Source organism: Macaca mulatta, chromosome 10 (genome assembly GCF_049350105.2).
Source record: "Macaca mulatta isolate MMU2019108-1 chromosome 10, T2T-MMU8v2.0, whole genome shotgun sequence".
NCBI classification, from domain to species: domain Eukaryota; kingdom Metazoa; phylum Chordata; class Mammalia; order Primates; family Cercopithecidae; genus Macaca; species Macaca mulatta.
In genome coordinates, this window is record NC_133415.1 from 22,904,772 (window position 1) to 22,929,548 (window position 24,777).

The 24,777-nt window shown below is 38.2% G+C and overlaps 1 protein-coding gene across 2 annotated transcripts in view; it reads left to right on the forward strand.

Moving 5' to 3' along the window:
• TTC28 (tetratricopeptide repeat domain 28) overlaps positions 1–24,777 on the forward strand; it is a 718,240-nt gene that overhangs the window by 30,143 nt on the left and 663,320 nt on the right. For both annotated transcript variants that reach the window (XM_015149977.3, XM_077950259.1), the window contains exon 2: positions 14,166–14,444. In XM_015149977.3, coding sequence (XP_015005463.2) covers positions 14,166–14,444 — 279 coding nt within the window. The remainder of the gene's footprint in view (positions 1–14,165; positions 14,445–24,777) is intronic.

The following is a 24,777-nucleotide window of genomic DNA, read 5'->3' on the forward strand; positions in this document are numbered from 1 at the left end:
ACACTCTTGTATTAGCTTCTCTATGTATCTTTATGACAGCCTACAAAAGCTCTAAACCAGCTCTGTCCAATAGTACTTTCTGTGATGATAGAAATGTTCTGTATCTATGCTGGGTGCAGTGGCACTTGCCTGTAGTCCCAGCTGCTTGGGAGGCTGAGGCAGGAGGGTTGCTTGAACCCAGGAGTTGTAGGCTGTAGTACGCTATGTTGGTGTCCACCTTAAGTTCAGCATCAATATGGTGACCTCCTGGGAGCGGGGACCACCAGATTGCCTAAGGAGGGTGAACCAGCTCAGGTCAGAAACAGAACAGGTGAAAACTCCTCTGCTGATCAATAGTGGGATCACACCTGTGAATGGTGAATAGCCACTGCACTCTAGCCTGGGCTGAGACCCTGTCTCTTCAGGAAAAAAATAAAAATAAAAAATGTTCTGTATTTGCACTCTCCAATCTGGTAGCCACTAGCTACCATGTGGCTATTGAGCACTTGCACTGTGGCTAATACATCTGAGGAACTGAATCTTTGATTTTATTTTGGTAAAGTAAAAAATTAAATGGCCACATATTGCTGATGGCTCCTGTATTGGGCAGTGCAGATCTAAACACACTGGGCCCCAGTTACCTCTCTGACCTTTTTTTTAACTTTGTACCCTCACCTCTTTCACGCTGACCTCTTTGCTGTTTCTGAAACACTCCTGGTCCTTATTGCCTTAATTTTGTTTTCTCTAGAGACCTAATTCCATATCTATCTGCATGGCCAACTTCTTTACTTTCTTTTGATTAGCCGTCTTTCTTTGATCTGGAGGATCCCAGTTGGGATCACTGGTTTGAATAGTTGCAGCCTGGTTAGGAGGATTCACCCCCTAAGCACAGGGCTTTGCAAGGTATAAGCAACTGCCTGGGCCTTTCGCAGGTGAAGCCAGTGGTTTTTTTTTTTTTTTTTTTTTTTTAAATGGCAAACAGCTTATACTGTTATTATCTATTCACAGGTTTTATCTCTAGTGCCTAGGAGAGTGCCTGACATACAGATAATCTTATTGTATTCTGGCTAAGAAATCTTTGCCTAACCTAAGTTCACAAAACTTTTCCTATTTTCTTTTAGGAGTTTTAGCTTTTACATTACTAACCTGTTTTAATGTTCCCTTTCCTCTCCCTACTCTTTTTTTTTTTGATTAATCAAATTTACAAATGATTTTATTTTTCCAAATTAACTTGTTTTTTACTCCTGTTATTTCGTTAGTGATTACAACATGCATCCTTGACTTAATATGGCTAATAAAAATAATAGTTTTACTACCTAACAGATTCTGCTAGAAACTTAAAACGTTGATACTTACAGTGTGTGATGCATAGATGAGCAACATCTAAGCCATCAGGAGCTTGTTAAAATGCAGAATCTCAAGCCCTGTCCCAAAGCTATTGAATCAGAATGGGTAATTTATACGTACAGTAAGGTTTGGGAAATGCTTTCTTAGAGAACTTTAGCTCCATTTATTATCTCCTGCATTTTGTGTCATATATTTTTTTAAACTTACTATTTTGTATAGCTGATGTTCATTTATATTTACTCATATATTTACTCTTTCCAGTATTATTAATTCCCTCCCGCATTCCTCTGCTTCTGTCTGGGATAGTTTTCTTTCAGTATTTTCTTTAATATTTCTTTTTTTTTTTTTTTGAGAGGCCTGCTATTGATTCCCTCAGTTTTTGTTTCTTTAATTGCGATACAATTCACACCATAAAATTCACCATTTTAAAGTATACAATTCAGTGGTTTTTAGTATTTTCACAAGGTTGTTCAACCATATCACTATCTAATTCTATAACATTTTTCTTGCTCTGAAAAGAAATCTGGTGTCATTAAGAGTCAATCCTCATTTTCCCCTCCTTCCAACCTCTGACAACCACCAATCTGCTTTCCATATCAATGGATTTGTCTACTATGGAGATTTAATAAATTGAATCATACAGTATTTGACCTTTTGTGACTGGCTTCTTTCACTTAACATAATATTTTTAAGGTTCATCCATGTTGTAATGTGTGTTTTATTCCTTTTTTTTTTTTTTTTTGAGATGGAGTCTTGCCCTGTTGCCAGGCTGGAGTGTAGTGGTGCGATACTGACTCACTGCAACCTCCGCTTCCTGGGTTCAACTGATTCCCCTGCCTCAACCTTCTGAGTAGCTGGGATTATAGGCACACACCACCATACCCGGCTAATTGCATTTTAGTAGAGATGGGGTTTCACCATGTTGGCCAGGATGGTCTTGATCTCCTGACCTCATGATCCACCTACCTCGGCCTCCCAAAGTGCTGGGATTATAGACGTGAGCCACCGCACCCGGCCGTATTCATTACTTTTTTATAGTTGAGTAGTATTCCATTGTATGGTTATCCCACATTTTGTTTATTCACTAATTAATTAATTGATGGATATTTTGGTTGTTTCCACTTTTTGGCTATTATAAATCTGCTATGAAAATTTGTGTACTAGTTTTTCCATGGACAGGTTTTCAGTTCGTTTAGGTAGATACCTAAGAGTAGAATTGCTGGATCATATAGTAACTCTATGTTTATCTTTTCAAGGACCTGCCATACTATTTCCACAGTGGTTGTACCATTTTATATTCCCATGAGTAATGTATGAATATTACTATTTCACTCTCAGTTTTGAAGAATATTTTCTCTGAGTATTTTATGTTAGGTGCTATTTCAGCTTCCATCGTTTCTGTTGAGTATGCAGCTTGTAGCTCCTTTCAAGTTAATGTGTCTTATTTCCCTCTGCTTTAACATTTTCTCTATTATTATTTTTATAATAATTATTTTTAACAATTTGACTATGATACATGTAGGTATGATTTTCTTTGTGATATCTTGGAGTTGAATGAAAGTCTGAAAGCTATGGGTTCAATATCTTATGAGTTGATGTGTCTTACCAGTTTTAGAAAATTCTTGGTCATTGGTATTCAAATATTGTTTCTAACTCCCTTCTCTCTCTTCTTAAATTCTAATTATATGTGTATCAGACCTCTTGGGTATATTACTTAGGTCTCTTATGTGCTCATCTTCCTTTTTTTCTCCTCTATAGTTGATTTTGGGGATTTTCTTTTTCTTTTTTTTTTGAGATGGGGTCTCACTCTGTTGCCCTGGCTGGAGTGCAGTGGCGTGATCATGGTTCACCACAGCCTAAACCTCCTCAGGTTCAGGTGATCCTCCCACCTCAGTTTTTGTATTTTTAGTAGAGATGGGGTTTTGCCATGTTCCCCAGGCTGGTCTTGAATTCTGGGCTCAAGCAATCCGCCCACTTGGCCTCCAGAATTGCTGGGATTACAGACTTGAGCCACTGCACCTGGCCATCATTTTGAGGATTTTCTATTACTTATCTTCCAGTTTATTAATCTTCTTGTTAGCTGTATCAAATCTTGCTAAATCCATCCACACAGTTCTTAATTTCGTGTATTATATATTTTAGTCTTGTACATTGAATTCTTTGTTGGATGGTCATTTCTCTGGTGAAACTTTCTCATGTATTTTTTTTGCTTTGAAAATACATGTGTTAGTCCGTTTTCATGCTGCTGATGAAGACATACCTGAAACTGGGCAATTTACAAAAGAAAGAGGTTTAATTGGACTCACAGTTTCACCTGGCTGGGGAGGCCTCACAATAATGGTGGAAAGCAAGGAGGAGCAAGTCACATCTTACATGGATGACGGCAGGCAAAGAGAGAGCTTGTGCATAAAAACTCCCATTTTTAAAACCATCAGATCTTGTGAGACTTACTATCATGAGAACAGCATGGGAAAGATTTGCTCCCATGATTCAATTAACTCCCATGGGATCCCTCCCACAACACATGGGAATTCAAGATGAGACTTGGGTGGGGACACAGCCAAACCATATCAGCACACAACTAACATATGCCTTTGCTCATCCATATGGCATCTTTGTGTGAGTTTGAAAAAGATCCTACTTTCTAGGCATAGGAATAGCTTGGTGAATGGAGAGGGGGTAAGGAAAAAGTTACACTCATACATTGTTGGTAGAAATGTAAACTGATACAATTTATTCTGCCTTTCAATTTTTTTCTATCTATATCAGCATATAAAATCTTTCTCATTCTTTTGGCTGAATTTATAATAATTACATGGATCTAATAAAACTTATTTATGCCTTACAAAGCCCTATGCTTATCCATTTTCCTGTTGTCTAACATTTAAATTATTTCTAACATCATGCTAATACAAATAATGCTATTATGACTATCCTTGTTTTAATATATGTGATTTTGTTTACACATGCAAGTGCATCTATAGGATAAATTACTAGAAGTGGAGAAAATTTCTAGAATTGAAAGGTTATGCAACTTTTACATTTTTTTTTTTTTTTTTTTTTTTTGAGACGGAGTCTCGCTCTGTCACCCAGGCTGGAGTGCAGTGGCCAGATCTCAGCTCACTGCAAGCTCCGCCTCCCGGGTTCCCGCCATTCTCCTGCCTCAGCCTCCCGAGTAGCTGGGACCACAGGCGCCGCCACCTCGCCCGGCTAATTTTTTGTGTTTTTAGTAAAGACGGGGTTTCGCCGTGTTAGCCAGGATGGTCTCAATCTCCTGACCTAGTGATCCGCCCGTCTCGGCCTCCCAAAGTGCTGGGATTACAGGCTTGAGCCACCGCGCCCGGCCCAACTTTTACATTTTTATAGATATTCCCAAGTTGTTCTATAAGAAATTGTATCAGGCCAGGCTTGGTGGCTCACACCTGTAATTCCAACTCTTAGGGAGTGAGAGGTGGGAGGATAGCTTGAGCCTAGGAGTTTGAGACCTGCTTGGGCAATATAGCGAGACCTCCCATTCTACCAACAGTGTATGAATGTATGGGTGTCACTTTTTCCTTACCCCCTTAACCAACAAAGTGTATTGCTAATTTTTTAGTTCTGTTAGTAGGAGAGGTAAAAAAAATATTGTCTTTAAGGTTTAATTTTCTTTTAAAATAACTGAAGTCACACATTTAAAAAAGTGTGTTTAAAAGCCATATGGAGTTCCTTTTTTTGTGATTTGTCTGTGCATGTCCTTTGTCCATTTTTCCATTGAATTGTCCATTTTATTACTGATTTGTAGGAACTTTATCTATACTAAGAAAACTAGCCATTTATCATGTGTTGTGTTTTTTTTTTAACCTATTTGTTACTAATCTTTTTGGTCTTAATCCATATTTTCCATGCAGACATTAAAATTTTTTATGTTGTCATACTTATCAGTCCTTTCTATTATGTTTTGTGGCTTATGTGTTATACTTAGAAAGGACTCAGTTCTACATAATAAAAGATTATTTCCTTTTAATGTTTTATAATTTTATTTCAAAATATTTAATTATTTGAATTACCCATAATTTTTTATATAGAGGTGATTTTTTATATGTAATTTGAATAATCAAAATTTATAACGGGAGAATTTATATTCTGCTGCTGTTGGATGGCATGTTCTGTACATGTCTGTTGGGTCCATTTGGTCTAAAGTAGAGCAAGTCTAATGTATTCTGTACTGGTTTCTGTCTGGATGATCTGTCCATTGTTGAAAGTTGCATATTGAAGTTCCCACTATTATTGTATTGCTGTTTATTTCTCCCTTCAGATTTGTTAATATTTGCTTCATATATTTAGGTGCTGTGATTTTGGGTGTATATGTATTTATAATTATACCCTCCTAATGAATTCACCTTTTTATAATTATACAATTATTTTGTCTCTTGTTAATAGATTTTGACTTAAAGTCTGTTTTGTCTAAGTACAGTTATCCCTGCTCTCTTTTGGTTTCCATTTGCATGGAATATCTATTCTGTCCCTTCACTTTCAGTCTGTGCATATCCTTAAAGCTGAAGTGAGTCTTTTGTAAGCAGCATGTAGTTTTTGTAAGCAGCATCTCTTTGGGTCCTGTTTTTCTTTTAATTAAAAAATTTTATTGGATCCTGAATTTTTATCCATTCGATCATTCTGTTTTTCGATTGGAGAACTTACTCCATTTACACTTACAGTAACTATTGATAGGTAAGGACTTACTGTTGCCATTTTGTCAATTGTTTTCTGGCTGGTTTGTAAACCTCTTGTTCCTTTCTTGTCTTCCTTGCTGATTTGATGATATTCTATAGTATGCTTTGGTTCCTTTGTCTTTTGTGTATCTGCTATAGGTATTTGCTTTGTGGTTACCTTGATGCTTACATAAAACATAGTTATAGCAGTCTATTTTAAGCTGATACACAATGGGGAAACGATAGTTTCCAACATATGTGGTCCTGGGAAAACTGGCTATCACGTGCCATAAAGTGAAATTGGATCTTTAACTTACACCACAAACAAAAATCAACTCAAAATAGATTAAATACTTAAATGTGGCCTGGCACGGTGGCTCATGCCTGTAATCTCAGCACTTTGAGAGGCTGAGGCAGGCGGATCACCTGAGGTCGGGAGATCGAGACCCTCCTGGCTAACACGTGAAACCCCGTCTCTACTAAAAATACAAAAAAAATTAGCCTGGCATGGTGGCGGGCGCCTGTAGTCCTAGCTACTCGGGAAGCTGAGGCAGGAGAATGGCATGAACCCAGGAGGCGGAGCTTGCAGTGAGCGATGCTCCTCTGCACTCCAGCCTGGGCGACAGAGCAAGACTCCGTCTCAGAACAACCAACCAACCAAACAAACAAAAAAACACCAAAAACCTTAAACATAACATCTGAAACTCTAAAACTCCTAGAAGAAAACATGGGGGGGAAAGTTCTTAATATTGGTCTTGGCAATGATTTTTTTGGATGCGACACCAAAAAACTAGGCAAAAAAAGCTGTTAGGACTACATCAAACTAAAACTTTCTCCACAAAAGAGGAAACAGTCAACAAAATGAAAAAGTGGGGTGGGATAAAATATTTGCAAATCATATGCCTAACAAGGGTTAATATCCAAAATATATAAGGGACTGACATAACTCGATAACAAATACATAACCTGATTTTTAAAATGGGCAAAATTCCTGAATATAATTTGAACAAAGAAGACCTACAAACTGCTAACAGGGGTATGAAAAGCTGCTCAACATCACTACCATAGGATCTAGCAATCCCACTACTGGATATGTCTCTGAAGGAAATAAAATTACTATCTTGAAGAGATATCTGGACTTCCATGTATATTGCAGCATTATTCACAAAGACCCAGATGTAGAAACAACCTAAATGTCCATTGATGGATGAATGAATTAAAAAAATGCACATACACAAAATACAATATTATTCAACCTTAAGAAGGAAATCCAACCTGTAATCCCAGCACTTTGGGAGGCCGAGGCGGGCGGATCACCTGAGGGCGGGAGATTGAGACCATCCTGGCTAACATGGTTAAACCCATCTCTACTAAAAATAAAAAAAATTAGTTGGGCATGGTAGTAGGCGCCTGTAGTACCAGTTACTCAGGAGGCTGAGGCAAGAGAATGGCGTGAACCCAGGAGGCAGAGCTTGCAGTGAGCCAAGATCATGCCACTGCAAACAGCCTAGGCGACAGAATGAGACTCTGTCTCAAAAAAAAAGAAAAGAAGGAAATCCTGACATTTGCAACAATATGGATGAACCTAGAGAATATCATGCTAAGTGAAATGAGCCAGACACAGAAAGACAAATACCGTATGATCTAACTTATATGTAGGATCTAAAAATGTTGAATTCATAAAAACAGAGTAGAAGGGTGGTTATCAGGGGACAAGGGTGGGAGAAATGGGTGACATTGGTCAAGGGGTACAAATCTTCAGCTATGAATAAATAAGTTCTGGAGACCCAGTGTATAGCGTGGTAACTAGTAATGTATTATACACTTGAAATTTGCTAAGAGAGTAGATCTTAAGTATTTTTACCATATACACACAAAAGAAAGCTCTGTGAGGTGATGGATATGTTAATTAGCTTGATTGTGGTAATCTTTTCACAATGCATACATGTATCAAAACATCACATTATATACTTTCTATATATATGACTTTATTGGTCAATTTATACCTCAGTAAAGCTGGAAAAATTTATAACAGGACTGCAATTATGCCATGTATGTAGTAATTATATGTGGCTGCATATACTGAGCCCATTTGGCTCACATGTTACTGACACTCCCTCTATCTTTTTAAGATGAATTTGTCAGAGGATCAGAGGAAAATATTAGCAATGTTAATATATGTTGACATCCATATGCTATATGTATATGAAATACAGTCACAATATTTTTCTCTATTTTGGAACTCATGGGGGAAGAAATAATATAATAGTTAATCTAAGTAAATGAGTAATTAAAATTTTTATTTTTCATTATCTCCTTAAGAAGTACTATTCACCTTGTTTAACTCATTAAATTAGTTCCTAAATTTAATATGGCTGGTTATTTTAAGTACAACATATATATAATCTGAGAAATATATGCAAAGGTCTTTTTTCTCTGTCAAGTTTATCAATTGCAGATAAGATAGAAAAAAAAAAGAAAAGGACTTGGGAAATTTCTGTTTCTTTTCTTTTTTTTTTTTTTTTGAGACGGAGTCTTGCTTTGTTCCCAGGCTGGAGTGCAGTGGTGCGATCTTCGCTCACTGCAACCTCTGCCTCCCGGGTTCAAGCGATTTTCCTGCCTCAGCCTCCCGAGTAGCTGAGACTACAGGCTCGTGCCACCATGGCCAGCTAATTTTTGTATTTTTAGTAGAGACGGGGTTTTACCATGTTGGCCAGGATGCTCTTGATCTCTTGACCTCGTGGTCTGCCCGCCTCGGCCTCCCAGTGTGCTGGGATTACAGGCGTGAGCCACCGCGCCCAGCCAGAAATTTCTGTTTCTTTTTTTTTTTTTTTTTTTTTTTTGAGACGGAGTCTCGCTCTGTCGCCCAGGCTGGAGTGCAGTGGCCAGATCTCAGCCCACTACAAGCTCCGCCTCCCGGGTTTACGCTATTCTCCTGCCTCAGCCTCCCGAGTAGCTGGGACTACAGGCGCCCGCCACCTCGCCCGGCTAGTTTTTTGTATTTCTTAATAGAGACGGGGTTTCACCGTGTTAGCCAGGATGGTTTCGATCTCCTGACCTCGTGATCCGCCCGTCTCGGCCTCCCAAAGTGCTGGGATTACAGGCTTGAGCCACCGCGCCCGGCCAGAAATTTCTGTTTCTTAGCCTTCTGGCAGCCACACGGTATCCAGCTGAGTAGACACAGATAAATTTTGACAAATTAGAAGCTTCTGTGGAGCACTTACTACAGTGCATTTTTCTTTTAAATTTGTGAACATTTGATGGCATGTTGTGAACATTTGATTAACTACTACTAACTCTAAATACTAGAGTTCTCCTCTGGGATTTAGAATCTTTCTGCACTAGTACTAACTCATCCATGGTATTTTCTTTGCTCTTAGAGGCCTTAGTAATGGTTTACATCAGTGTTTCAAGCAATTTCTGAACTTGCCAGATGCTTCACTATAAAAGGTGATTTGATCTTATAATGTATGGTATTCCCCCCTCTCAGATTCACAGTGTGCAAAATAAGATCTCTGAGAGATATTTCACTAAAGAAGAGATTTATTTAATGTTGTTCATCCTAGTCTCCTGAGGACCTAGGGTTTCCTTAGAATGTATTTTGGGAAATGTTACTTTAATTTACTGTACATGGAGGCAACAGAATGAAGATGATTTCTCTTCTTAATTTGATTCTTATCTGTGTTGGCGTTGAACCAAAAGTAGTACTCTGCCATTCTTTCTGAGACAGGGTCTTGCTTGTTGTCCAGGCTGAAGTGCAAGTGGCACGATCACAGCTCACTGCAACCCTGACCTCCTAGGCTCAAGCGGTCCTCCCTCTTCAGCCTCCCAAGTAGCTAGGACTACAGGTGCATGTCACCACACCCAGCTATTTTTTGTCTTTTTTGTAGAGACAGGGTCTTGCTTTGTTGACCAGGCTGGTCTTGAAATCCTGGGCTCAAGCAGTCCTTCCACTTTAGCCTCCCCAAGTGTGGGATTACAGGCATGAGCTATTGTACCTGGCTTACTCTGCAATTCTTTCTGAAAAAAATTTTTTTCTTTTTTCTTTTTTTTCTTTTCTTTCTTTTTTTTTTTTTTTTTTGAGACAGAGGCTCGCTCTTGTTGCCCAGACTGGAGTGCAATGGTGCAATCTCGGCTTATTGCAACCTCTGCCTCCCGGGTTCAAGCAATTCTACCTCAGCCTCCTGAGTAGCTAGGATTATAGGCACCCGCCACCACACATAGCTAAGTTTTGTATTTTTAGTAGAGATGAGGTTTCACCATGTTGGCCAGCCTGATCTCAAACTCCTGACCGCAGGTGATCTGCCCGCCTCAGCCTCCCAAAGTGCTGGGATTACAAATGTGAACCACTGTGTCCTACCTTACAAAATTTTTAAATATATATGTATATTTTTCTAAAATAGAGACAGGATCTTGCTGTGTTGCCAGGCTGGTCCCAAACTCCTGGGCTCAAGCAGTCTTCCCATCTTAGTCTCCCAGTGTGTGGGATTACAGGCATGAACCACTGAGCCCAGTCTACTCTGCAATTCTTTATGAGAAGTAGGGAATACTGTAATAGTAGGATTCTTCTTCTTTTCTTTTTTTTAAATAACTTACAGGCTACTTCTGAAGCTAACAATTTATTTTACTTTAAAAGTCTTTAGTTGCTATTTTTATATCATGCCCTTGAATTTTGAGATACAGAATTTGTTTCTATAACTTATGGTAGTATTGACCTTAAGCAGAACCATGATGATCATGTTTTCCAAAATGAAATCAGTCTTACATATTGTCAGTGTTTTACACATTGGTTTGATGATGGAATAAAATAATTAAAAACAAAGACTGAAAAATCTGGTTGTTTGGCAAATGTTACGTAGTCCATTTACTTTCAAGCAATATGTTTCATGATCATAATTTTTAAAAAATCCTTTAAGTGCATTATTGGTTGGCCACTTCCAGTAAGTGAAAGTTGAATATTGGTGCATGCCTGTAATCCCAGCTACTTGGGAGGCTGAGGCAGGAAAATTGCTTGAACCTGGGAGGCAGAGGTTGCAGTGAGTCGAGGTCGTGCCATTGCGCTCCAGCCTGGGCAACAAAAGTGAAACGTCTCCTCAAAAAAAAAAAAAAAAAAGTTGAATATAACTTGGACACTGATACTTGAAACTTACAGAATCCTTTAATGTTTTGAATTGTCCTGGAAATCAGGATATAATATCCTTGTGAGCAGAGGAAGAACAGTTGTTGGTCATATGTGAGATTAGATCTGCCTTTCCTCCCTTCTTTGGGGAATTTTTTCTTCTTTTTTTTTTTTTTTTTTTTTTTTTTTTTTTAGACGGAGTCTCGCTCTGTCGCCCAGGCTGGAGTGCAGTGGCCGGATCTCAGCTCACTGCAAGCTCCGCCTCCTGGGTTCATGCCATTCTCCTGCCTCAGCCTCCCGAGTAGCTGGGACTATAGGCGCCCGCCACCTCGCCCGGCTAGTTTTTTGTATTTTTTAGTAGAGATGGGGTTTCACCGTGTTAGCCAGGATGGTCTCGATCTCCTGACCTCGTGATCCACCCGTCTCGGCCTCCCAAAGTGCTGGGATTACAGGCTTGAGCCACCGCGCCCGGCCAATTTTTTCTTCTTTTAATGCAAGTACTTCTTTGACGAGTCTATTTCTTTGTGTGTATTGGCCTATTGCATCAAATCAGATGCATTCTCTTCTGAATGGAGGTACTGGACTTGATCTTAAAGGAAGACATAGGGAAAAAATACTTTTTGTTTTAATTTCACTTAGGGCAAGCTTGCTTAGAAGTATAAAATGTCTGTGCTTGATACTACTGTGTTAAATTTCTTCCCTTTGTACTTTACAGTTCATTTTTTTTTTTTTTTTGAGACGGAGTCTCGCTGTGTTGGTCAGGCTGGAGTGCAGTGGCACAATCTTGGCTCACTGCAAGCTCCGCCTCCCAAGTTCATGCCATTCTCCTGCCTCGGCCCCCTGAGTAGCTGGGACTACAGCCGCCTGCAATCATGCCTGGCTAATTTTTTGTATTTTTAGTAGAGATGGGGTTTTGCCGTGTTAGCCAGGATGGTCTCTATCTCCTGACCTCGTGATCCGCCCGCCTTGGTCTCCCAAAATGCTGGGATTACAGGCGTGAGCCACCACGCCTGGCCTACAGTTCATAATTTTTATGTTTTAAAAATGAGTAACAGGCTGGGTGCTGTGGTTCACTTCTATAGTCCCAGCAGTTTGGGAGGCCAAGGCGGGAGGATTGCTGGAGCCCAGGAGTTTGAGACCAGCCTCGGCAACATGAGAAGACTTCATCTCTAGAAAACAATAAAAAAATTAGCCGGGTGGGGTGGTGCATGGCTGAGGTTTCAGCAACTTGGGTGGCTGAGGTGGGAAGATTGCATAAGCCCAGGAGGTTGAGGCTGCAGTGAGCTCTGATCACACCATTGCACTCCAGCCTGGCTGACATAGCAAGACCCTGACTCAAAAAAACCACAAAAACAAACAAACAAACAAAAACACTTGACACATTTGCTTCCTTTGGTTTTAAGGTCACTGCACTGCTGCTATAGTTATAGAAAACTTAGTAATTTTGAAAAATCAACATCAAAAACAGATTTTAAAGTGCCAGAATATAGTTACAGCTGAATATTTTTTTTGCTAGTCTTCAAACACTGGTGTTTGTCTTTGAAATTTCATGGTAGTAGCCAAACTATAGTCACCAAATTTGCCAGTCCAAAAAGATTCATTGGTACATGAAAACATTTTTTAAAGCTTATTTTTTATTTTAAAACTTGCATAAGTTTAAGAATTAAAATGCTCCACAAGCTTATTTCCAGAGATAATTTAGTATGATTAATATTTTGATTTTCTCTCATTACTTATTTATTTATTTTTAGAGATGGAGTCTTGCTATGTTGTCCAGACTGGAGTGCAATGGCTATTCACAAGTGCAGTTGTAGCACACTATAGTATTAAATTCCTGGGCTAAAGTGATCCTCCTGCTTCAGCATCTTGGGTAGTTGGAACTACAGGTGCATGCCACTGTTCCTGGCTTTTCAGCATTAAGTGCAATCATCTTAATATAGTTGAGATTATAGTGTCCATATATGTTTGTATTTTATTTTTTCCATAGTATATAACTTTAAATTGCCAAGGAAAAACCTGAATACTCTTTTGCATTTATTCATTCAACAAATACAAATACAAATATACATGCATGTAACTATTAAACATACATATGCACATATGCATGCAAGGCACTTTGTTGGCTGCTTTGAGGGAAGATTATTGTCTTCCGGGGCACATATATAATGTAGAGCAGATAATGAAGAATGTTTGTGTTTTATTGAGGTGCAGATGATGTCTTAGTATGTTTTGTGTGGCTATAAAGGAATTCGTGGCCAGGTGCAGCAACTCATGCCTGTAATCCCAGCATTTTGGGAGGCTGAAGTGGAAAGATCTCTTGAGGCTAGTAGTTCAAAATCAGCCTGGCCAACATAGTGAAATCCTGTCTCTACAAAACAAACAACAACAACAACAAAAACAAAAAAAAGTTAGCTGCATGCTGTGGCATGTGCCTGTATTTCCAGCTACTCAAAAGGCTGAGGCAAGAAGATTGCTTGTGCCTGGAGGTTGAGGCTGCAGTGAACCAGACTTGGGCCACTACACTCTAGCCTGGGCGACAGAGTGAGACCTCATCTGAAAAAAAATAAGAGTAAAAAATTAATACCTGAGGCTGAGTAATCTATAAAGAAAAAAGGATTATTTGGCTCATGATTTTGATGATTGGAAACTTCAAGATTAGGCATCTGTATCTGGTGAGGGCATTAAGCTGCTTCCACTCATGGCAGAAGGCAAAGGGGAGCTGGCTTGTGCATGCGGAGATCACAAAGTGAGAGGCAGCAAGAGAGAGAGAGGGGCCAGTGGCAGGCCTCTTAATAACCAGATCTCACTGGAAATAATAGAATAAGAATTCACTCACCCCCAAGGAAGGGCAAATCCCTCTATTTGTGAGGGATTTACTCCTATGACCTAAACACCTCCCATTAAGCCCCACCTCCAGTACTGGGGATCACATTTTAATGTGCAATTTGGAGGGGACAGACATCCAAATCTTAGCAGATCAGGAACCCATCTGGATTATCTAACTTTGTCTGAAAAAGTTTCTTTGTTTGTAGATTCCTCTCTTTGGTGCTAACACTTTTGGCCAGAGGAGTCCTGATGGACCGGTACTGAGCAAAGCTGAATTTGTTGAGAAAGTTCGTCAGAGTAATCAGGCCTGTCACAATGGAGATTTCCACACAGCTATTGTTCTGTATAATGAAGCCCTGGCTGTTGACCCTCAGAACTGCATCTTATACAGCAATAGATCTGCAGCCTACATGAAAATCCAGCAGTATGACAAGGCACTGGATGATGCAATCAAAGCTCGACTTCTCAATCCCAAATGGCCAAAGGTAGAAATTTTATTTATTTTCACAGAATCTTTTGTGCTGGCTTCTTACTTTAATGTAACATTTTGTGGATTTAGTGTACTTATTAATATTTTAATAATCTATACTTCAGCAAAATATAAAATGACTTCCTTGAGCTGGTACATTAGTGAAAGGCTTCCTTTTTTTTTTTTTTTTTTTTGTAGTGTGCTTTCCATGTGCAAGTTTAATTCTTTTCCTGTATGTGTGAAATTTAAATTTTTTTTCTCTGTGCCTCTTGATAAGTAAGATACATTCTAGTTCTTTATATAGGTTTTGGAACACCTCTTTGTGAATGACTATTTTAGATGAAGTATGATGATGTTTCTTTCCTTCAATTTAAAATAATTAATTTTATTCCCTGTCAATGACTGTTTATTTTCAGAATGGTATTTAATGAGGGAAATTTCTGTTTTTTCTAATAAAGCATTGTAATTATCTGTAGTCCTTGAGTAACGCAAGGCTTAGTTATTATCTTTGTTTTTTATTATATATACTTTATTTTCGGTGTGCCTGCTCCTAACCTAACCCCTAGTTTCTTTTAGAAACAATTCCTTTCCTTCCCTTTCCCTTTCCTTTCCCTTTCCCTTTCCCTTTCCCTTTCCCTTTCCCTTTCCCTTTCTCCTTTTTCCTTTTTCCTTTCTGAGACAGGCTCTTACTCTGTCACCAAGGCTGGAGTGCAGTGGTGCAGTCTTGACTCACTGCAACCTCTGCCTCCTGAGTAGCTGGGACTACAAGTATGTGCCACTATGCCCAGCTAATTTTTGTATTTTTTATAGAAACAGGGTTTCACCATGTTGCCCAGGCTGGTCTTGAACTCCTGAGCTCAGGTAATCTGCCTAACTTGGCCTCCCAAAGTGCTGGGATTATAAGTGTGAGCCACCTCGCCCAGCAGAAACAATTTCTTAAGATGCTCCTGAAGCATAGAGGGTGGGGGATAGGAGAGGGATGAAATGGGGGAATGTAGATCCAAGGATATAAAGTTGCAGATATATAGAATGAATAATTCTAGGTATCTAATGTACCACATGAGGACTATAGTTAATAATATTGTATTGTATTAGGGATAATTGCTAAGAGGAGATTTTAGGTTCTCTTATGACACAAATACACACAAAAAGGGTTACCATGTGAGATGATGAATATATTAATTTGATTGACTACAATAATTATTTCACTTCATATAAGTAAACAAAAATATCATGTTGTATACCTTAAATACATACAATAAAAAATACAATGTGATTGAAGTATATGCGATATTTTCCATAGAACCACAAAACCATTTCATCCCATTCTTGGTTTTCTGTTGGGTTAACAAAGGTTAATGGATATTTCCTAGAGATTTAAAATAATTTCCTAATGTCTTAATAATATGCTGTAGGGCTGAGCATCGTGGCTTATGCTTATAATCTCAGCACTTTGGGAGGCTGAGGTGGGAGGATCCCTTGAGCCCACAAGTTTGAGGCCAGACTAGGCAACATAGTGAGACTTTGTCTCTACAAAAAATACAAAAATTAGCCAGGTATGGTGGCACGCACCTGTATCCCCAGCTACTTGGGAGGCTGAGGTGAGAGGATCGCTTGAGCCCAGGAGGTGGAGGCTGCAGTGAGCCATGATTGCATCACCGCACTCTGGCCTGGGCAACAGAGTGAGACCCTGTCTCAAATATTAATAATAAAAGTCATAGTACTTTATCCTTTGACTCTGGTAGGTCTTTTTGGCCTCATTTAATGGAACTTCTAGTGTTGCTGCTGCCTTGTGAATGGTTTACTATTCTGTAATTCCCTAAAGGATTACTTTTGTAACCATAATCATTGTAAATGAAGCAAAAATTGTTGAGAAAAATTGTATATGGGCTGGGCGTGGTGGCTTATGCCTGTAATCCCAGCACTTTGGGAGGCTGAGGTGGATGGATCACCTGAGGTCAGGAGTTTGAGACCAGCCTGGCCAATGTGGTGAAACCCCCTCTCTACTAAAAATACAAAAATTAGCTGGGCGTGGTGGTGGGCGCCTGTAATCCCAGCTACTGGGGAGGTTGAGGCAGGGGAATTGCTTGAATCCCGGAGGCAGAGGTTGCATTGAGCTGAGATCGCACCACTGCACTCCAGCCTTAGCAACAAGAGTGAAGAGTCTCCAAAAAAAAAAAAAAAAAAAAAAAGAAAAAGAAAAATTGTATATGATACCATTTGTGAACTAGAATGCTGTTTGCAAAGGATAAACCTTGGTTCACATTCCTGTTCCTCCATTAATGTCAATATGGTTTTGGGTAATCTCTTAACCTCTCTGAAGTTAAGATAAATGGGAATCATAATACCTATCTTGGAAGATTGTTGCTTAAGGATTAGAGATAATTTGTAACTTGTACATAGTAGATGTTTGGTAAGTAATAGCTATGATTGTGACATTTTTACTGAAGGTTTGAATTAGATTTTTCTAGCAAGGTTTTCCATATTTATCTGCCTCTGTCTCTTTCTCTCTTTAAACCTATGATTAATGCAGTGAGCCTTATAGAGAGCTTAATTTTCAAATTAAGTATCAATTCTTGCCCTTTTTTGATCCACTTATCTTGTGTTTTTCCTATATTTGTGAACACCTTTAAACTTTTATCCTTTCCATTTTTCTTTATCATTTCTACTTTCTCCTGGCACTACTTGTGACTTCTACACCCCAAAAATGGTTTTTTAAAAGTGTATTTTTATGATTATAGACAAAAAAATCACCCTTTTTGGATAATTTATATTATTGGTTTCTGATGTTTTCTCTTCACAATAAGTGAAGTTATTGTATAGTCCATTTTACATTAATATTTTAGTTCTATATTTGGCTTTAAGCAAACCTAATTTAGGAACATTTAGAATTATATAAAATATAGAGTTCATAATTGAAATCACAAAAGGTTCTTTTGATGTAGTATGATAGCAGAATTAATTTATAAGGAAATGTTCAGTACTGCATAAGAATGTTTCCTTTTATAAAAACTTGATTTTATACTTATTTTTCTAGGCATATACTCATTAGGTAAAAGAAGATTCACTTACATTTTCTTGTTATAAATGTATATCTGGTGAAATTTTGTCAATTCCTTTTTCTTTTAATTTTTGCTTTTCTACTCTTTTTTATTATAATGCTTTGCTTTTCTAAAGTATTTATCTGAAATATTATTTTTGTCTAGTCTGAGGTGTGAAAAGCTACCTTCCAATTTTTAACTCTCTCCATAAGTATTAATGTTTTATGTAAAGATCCAAAGGCTCCAGAGATTAGATGGAGAATCTTTTATACATGTCTGTTTTATCTCATTGAAAAAATGATTTTGATGAGGTATGAACAAAGCACTGTGGGAACCCACACAAGCAGTGAGTTCAGTCTATGATACCTTATCTCCAATTGCATGCTAGATGGTTTTCTTTGATTTATCTTTATGTTTCTTCTTTTTATGTCCTATTTAAGAAACCTTTGTCTTCGCCAAGGTTACAAAGATTTTCTTCTAGAATTTTTTTTTTTTTTTTTTTTTGAGACGGAGTCTCACGCTGTTGCCCAGGCTGGAGTGCAGTGGCGCGATCTCGGCTCACTGCAAGCTCCGCCTCCCGGGTTCCCGCCATTCTCCTGCCTCAGCCTCCTGAGTAGCTGGGACTACAGGCGCCCGCCACCGCGCCCGGCTAATTTTTTGTATTTTTAGTAGAGACGGGGTTTCACTGTGGTCTCGATCTCCTGACCTTGTGATCCGCCCGCCTCGGCCTCCCAAAGTGCTGGGATTACAGGCTTGAGCCACCGCGCCCGGCCTCTTCTAGAATTTTTATGTTTTTTGGCCTTTAGGTCTATGATTTATTTTGAGTTAATTTTTGGTATTGTATGAGATAAGAGTCAAAGTTAATTTTTTTCCAGATAATGATAACCATAATCCAGCAACATTTGTTTTAAAGATTATCCTTTCCCCATTGAATTATCCTGGCACCTTTGTCATAAACCATTTGACCCTATAAATATGGAGTTATTACTAGATTCTCCATTTTATTTCACTGATTTCTATGTATATATCTAAATGCCTTAACCATAATGCCTTAATTACTATAGATGTATGATAAGTCTGATTATTAGGTATTGTAAGTCTTCCAACCTTGTTCTTTTTTTTTTCCTAAGTTGTTTTGGCTATTCTATATTTTTGCATTTCTATATAAGTTGTAGAATCAGCTTATCAATTTCTTCAAAAAACCTTTCTGGAAATTAATGGGCTTACACTGAATTAGACCAGTTTGGAGAGAATTGCCATCTTAATGTTACTGAGTCTTTGAATCCATGAACATGGTGTATTCCTCCATTTACTTAGGCCTTCTTTTATTACCTTTGCAACTTTTTGTAGTTTTCAGTGTTCAGATCTTGCAAGTCTTTTGTTAAATTTATTCCTAAGTATTTTGGTTTTTGATACTATTATAAATGGATTAACTTTGTTTTCTAACTTTCTGTTAAGAATCTATAGAAATACAATGTATTTTTTGTACTTTGTGTCATGTTACCCTGTTAAATTTGCTTTTAATTTCTAGTAGGATTTTTGCAGATTCCTTGGGATTTTCTATGCACATGATGATGTCTGCAGGTAATCACAATTCTGCTTCTTCCTTTCTTTTGTGTTTGCCTTTTCTTTCTTTTTCTTTTTCTTCATTTTTTGCTCTATTGCACTGGTTAGCATGTCCAGTACAATGTTGACTAGAAGTCATGAGTGAACTTCCTTTACTCATTCCTGATCTTTGTGGGAAAGCATTGAGCTTCACATTGTTGAGCATGATGCCCTTAATCAGGTGGAGGATATTCCCTTTAATTTCTATTATGAGTGGGTGTCAAATTTTGTCTATGTTTCTTCATCTGTTGAAATAATTTTTTAGCTAGTCTGTTAATATGGGAAATTAAATTGATTTATTTGGGGATATTAAATCAACTAAATCAACTTTGGTTTTAATGGGGGTAAATTCCAGGTAGTCATTATGTATTATTATTCTTTTTATATATTGTTGGAAATGCTTTGCTAAAATTTTGTTAAGAATTTTTGCATCTATGTTTATGAGATAGTGATCTGTAGCCCTTTTTTTTTTTTTCTCATGATGTATTTGTTTGGTTTTGGTATCAAAGTGATTCTGTCCTTATGTAATGAGTTGTAAAGTGTTCTCTCTGTATTTTCTGAAAGAGTTTGTGTAGGATTGCCGTTATTTCTTCCTTAAGTATTGGATAGAATTCACCAGTCAAGCCATCTTTATCTTTATCTGTACTTTTCTTTGTTGGAAGGTTTTAATTATGAATTCGATTTCTTTGATTGATGTAGGGCTCTTCAAATTTTCTAATTCTTTTGAGATCAGTTTTGGTAATTGTTTCTTTCAAATAGTTTTTCATTTGATCTAGGTTGTCAGCTTTGTTGGGATAAAGTTGTTAATATTCCTTTATTATCCTTTTTAATACCTGAAGAATCCATAGTGATGTTCTTTTTATAATTCTTGATTTTTTTTTTTTTTTTTTTTTTTGAGACGGAGTCTTACTGTGTCGCCCAGGCTGGAGTGCAGTGGTGCGATCTCGGCTCACTGCAAGCTCCGCCTCCTGGGTTCACACCATTCTCCTGCCTCAGCCTCCTGAGTAGCTGGGACTACAGGTGCCTACCACCACGCCGGGCGATGGGGTTTCACCGTGTTAGCCAGGATGCATTCTTGATATTGTTAATCTGCCCTTTTCTGATCAGTCTGCCTAGAGATTTATCAATTCGATTCATCTTTCTAGACAATGAGTTATTAGTCTCATTGATTTTCTATATTGTAGTACATTTTATTTTTCACTGATTTCTGCTGTTTATTATTTCCTTCTTTCTACTAATTTTGCATTTACTTTGCTTTTTGTTTTCATTTCTTAAGAAGAGAACATAGGCCATTGACTTTAGATCTTTCTTTTTTTTTTAAAATATGAGTATTTAAAGCTGAATATTTCTCTTCAAGCACTGTTTTTGCTGCATCTTACAAATTTTGACATGTATTTTCATTATTATTGAGTTCCATATTTTATAATTTTCCTTGTAAACACATTGTTGATCCATGGATTATTTAGAAGTTTGTTGTTTAATTTCCAAATATTTGTGTTTTCTTAGTTATCTTTTTTTTTTTTTTTTTTTTTTTTGAGATGGAGTCTTGCTCTGTCACCCAGGCTGGAGTGCAGTGGCGCGATCTCGGCTCCCTGCAAACTCCGCCTCCTGGGTTCATGCCATTCTCCTGCCTCAGCCTCCCAAGTAGCTGGGACTACAGGCGCCCGCCACCACGCCTGGCTAATTTTTTGTATTTTCGGTAGAGACGGGGTTTCACTGTGTTAGCCAGGATGGTCTCGATCTCCTGACCTCGTGATCCGCCTGCCTCGGCCTCGCAAAGTGCTGGGATTACAGGCGTGAGCCACCACGCCCAGCTGTTTTCTTAGTTATCTTACTGTTGATTTCTAATTTAATTTCATTGTAGTCAAATAACGTACTCTTTATGATATTAATGCTTTTAAATTTTCTGAGGTTTTTTTATGGCCTAGCGTGTGGTTTATCCTGGGGAATATACCATGAACACTTGGACAGAACATGTATTCTGTAGTTTTGAGGTATAGTACCATAGATATAAATGAAGTCCAGATGCTTAATCTTGTTGCTCGTATCTTCTGCATCTTTGCTGACTTTTTTGTCTTGTTATTCTATGAGTTGCTGGAATGAAGAAGTTAAAATCTTGAACTAAGATTTTGGAATTGGCTATTTATCCCTTTAATATTGTCAAGTTTTGCTTCTTATATATTGAAGCTCTCCTATTAATATATACATATAACTTTATTATATCTTCTTGATAAATAATAGCTGAGGATAAATAATAAGAGCTGAGGAGTTTAGCCTGGGCAACATAGTGAGATCATGTCTCTTAAAAAATATCTATTTTGGGCTGGGCATGGTGGCCTACACCTGTATGTAATCCCAGCACTTTGGGAGGCCAAGGTGGGTGGATCACCTGAGGTTAGGAGTTCGAAATTAGCCTGACCAACATGGTGAAACCCTGTCTGTACTAAAAAATGCAAAAATTAGCTGGGTGCGGTGGCAGGGGCCTGTAATCTCAGCTACTCGGGAGGCTGAGGCAGGAGAATCGCTTGAACCCAAGAGACAGAGGTTGCAGTGAGCCGAGATTGTGCCATTGCACTCAAGCCTAGGAGACAGAGCGAGACTGTGTCTCAAAAAAAATCTATTTTGTCTGATGTTAATATAGATGTTCTAGCCTTCTACTTACTCTTTGCATTATATATTTTCTTCTGTTTATGTATTTCCAACCTCTCTGTGCCTTTACATTTGAAATTCATCTGTTTTGGACAATATATAGTTGTGTCTTGCTTTTTAAATCAAGTTTGTCAGTTTCTGCCAAAATTGGATTTTTTTGTTCATTTATTTTTAATGCAATTATTGCTGTTAACTTTGTGTCTACCATTGTATTATTTCTTTTTAATTTGTCCTTTCTGTTTTTGTCCCTCTGTTATTCTTTTCATGCTATTTATTGGCTTATTTGAATACTTTCTAGAGTTGATTTTTTTTTCTCTTGAGAAAGTTTTCAATTGTTGATGTTTGACAGGTAATTATCTTGATTAGACTAGAAATGCAAACACTGTTTCTTAAGTGGAAGCTCTGGTCTCAGTTCAAATATTTTGTCTTTTGTTGAACTGCTTTGAAATTTGTTCCATACATGTGTGACTCAGCGGTTAACCAAAGATGTGAGTAGACAGAATTTGAGTATTTCTTTTCTGATTCTTTTCTTTCTGGAATCCCCTTTCCCCTTGGCCAGAGGCTGTGGTTTTCTGGCCTTCAGTGTTCTAGTTCCTCAGGCCAGAAAAACTATTTTTCTACTAGTATTTCTGTACCCTTGCTTACCATTCTTACAGTACCTGACCCTTGCACCTTGAAAATGGGAACTCACTTTACAGCTCTCTTGCTCCAAAATCTACCTGCTTCTCTTCACGCGTTAGTACTTTCAGGTAGCTTTTTAAAATATTATGTCTAAACTTTACAGTTGTTTTCTGGGTTGGGGTGAGTCCAGCAGGATCTTGCCCAGCCAGTCTCTACTGGAAGTAAAAGTGATATATTTTGAGTGATTTAATGATTCTCTTGATGTTTTGAGGTCTCTCACTAGGTTCATTGCTTCCAGTTAGCTAGTCTCATACATTTAAGATATTTATCTTATTTCCTTTTCATTCTCTGCATCAAATTGGTAAATAATTCCTTCATACTCTTTCTTTTTCTTTTCTTTTCTCTTCTTTTCTTTTTTCTTTTCTTTCTTTTTAAGAGACCGTCTTGTTCTGTCACCCAGGCTGGAGCGCAGTGGTGCCATCATGGTTCACTGCAGTTTTGAATTCCTGGGCTCAGGTGATCCCCCCGCCTCAGCCTCCTGAGCAGCTGGGACTACAGGCGTGTGCCATCATACCTAGCTATTTTTTTTAAACTTTTTTTTTTTTTAGAGGTAGGGTCTTGCTATGTTGCCCAGGCTGGTCTCAAACTCCTGGACTCAAATGATCTTCTGCCTTGGCCTTCTAAAGTGCTGGGATTACAGTCATGAGCCATAGGCCCCAGCCTTTTTTCTTAAATGTATTTCATATATATCTTATACAGTTTATTTGTATTAGCACCAACCTAATAGAGTCAGTATTATAGTTCAGTTCTTATAGTTTCATTCTTACTTTGTTGTGATAACCTTTTATTGTAACATTGTTCTTGTTCAAAACCTTTTGTTGCTCAGTGTTGTCAATTGGATTGATAGTCAAGATTCTGCTCCAGTGGTCACATTTCTTCCTTTAGGAGGGGTTTTCAAAAAGTTTTTGGAAAATTGGAATTAAAAAATAAACACAAAAAGTACAAACTTTATTTCTCAACATAAGCTCAATAATGTTGAAGACTCTTTTGTAAGCAGTAATACGAACCATTTAGTCTATCCTTGTAGAACTGAGCATTCTGGAATGCAACCATGTGAAAGCAGTCTTTTTTACATGATCAACGAAAGAAAAATGGGTTCTCTTTAAATATGTTTTTAAGATTAAGGAGCAAAAAGCAGCCAGAAAGAGCCAAATCAGGACTTTAAGGTAAACGCTTAATGATTTCCAACTGAAACTCTTGAGAAATTTCTATCTTTTGAGGAGAGGAACGAGCAGGAGCGTTGTCATGGTGGAGGACTATGAAGCTTTCCCAGGCATTTTTCTGCTAAAGCTTTGGCTAACTTTCTCAGAACACTCTCATGATAAGCAGATGTTATTGTTCTTTGGCCCCATAGAAAGTCAGCAGGCACAACACCCTGAGCATCCTTAAGAACTGTTGCCATGACCTTTGTTCTTCACTGGTCTGCTTTTGCTTTGACTGGACCACTTCTACTTTTTGGTAGCCATTGCTTTGATTGTGCTTTGTCTTCAGGATCACACTGGTAAAGCCATGTTTCATCTCTGGTTTCAATTCTTCAGTTCTTCAAAGAACTGTTTTAGGATATCTATCCCACTTGTTTAAAATTTCCACTTGTTTGAAATTTCCGTTGAAAGCTCTGCTTTTGTCTGTAGCTGATCTGGTACAACAGTTTTGGCACTGCCGAGTGCAAAGTTTGCTCAACTTTAATTTTTCAGTCAGAATTATGTAAGCTGAATCAGTTGAGCTGTCTATGATGTTGGCTATTGTTTCTTTTTCTTTCTTTTTTTTTTTTTTGAGACAGAATTCTGCTCTGTTGCTCAGGCTGGAGTGCTAAGCTCACTGCCACCTCTGCCTCTCTTGTTCAAACAATTCTGCCCCAGCCTCCTGAGTAGCTGGCATTATGGGTGCGCACCACCACGCCCAGCTCATTTTCATATTTTTAGTAGAGACAGGGTTTCACCATGTTGGTCAGGCTGGTCTCGAACTCCTGATCTCGTGGTCTGCCTGCCTCGGCCCCCCAAGTGCTGGGATTACAGGCGTGAGCCACTCTGCCCAGCTGATGCTGGCTGTTGTCTCTCCTGCTAGTTATTGATCCTCTTCAATTAGAGCAGGAATAAGGTGGTTTTTTTCATTGTAAATTGATACAGATGATCTGCTGCTGTGGACTTTATCTTCAACGTGGTCTTGTCCCTTCTTAAAATAAGTTATCTATTTGTAAACTGTTGACTTCTTTGGGTATGGTCCCCACAATTTTTTTTGTAAAGCATCTATTATTTTTCCACCCTGGCTTTACTATAAATTTGATGTTTGTTTTGCTTTGCTTTGATTTTAGCAGAATTTATTTTGCTCTGATAGGGACTGTTTCTAAACTTATGTTTTATTCTTCATAGTGCC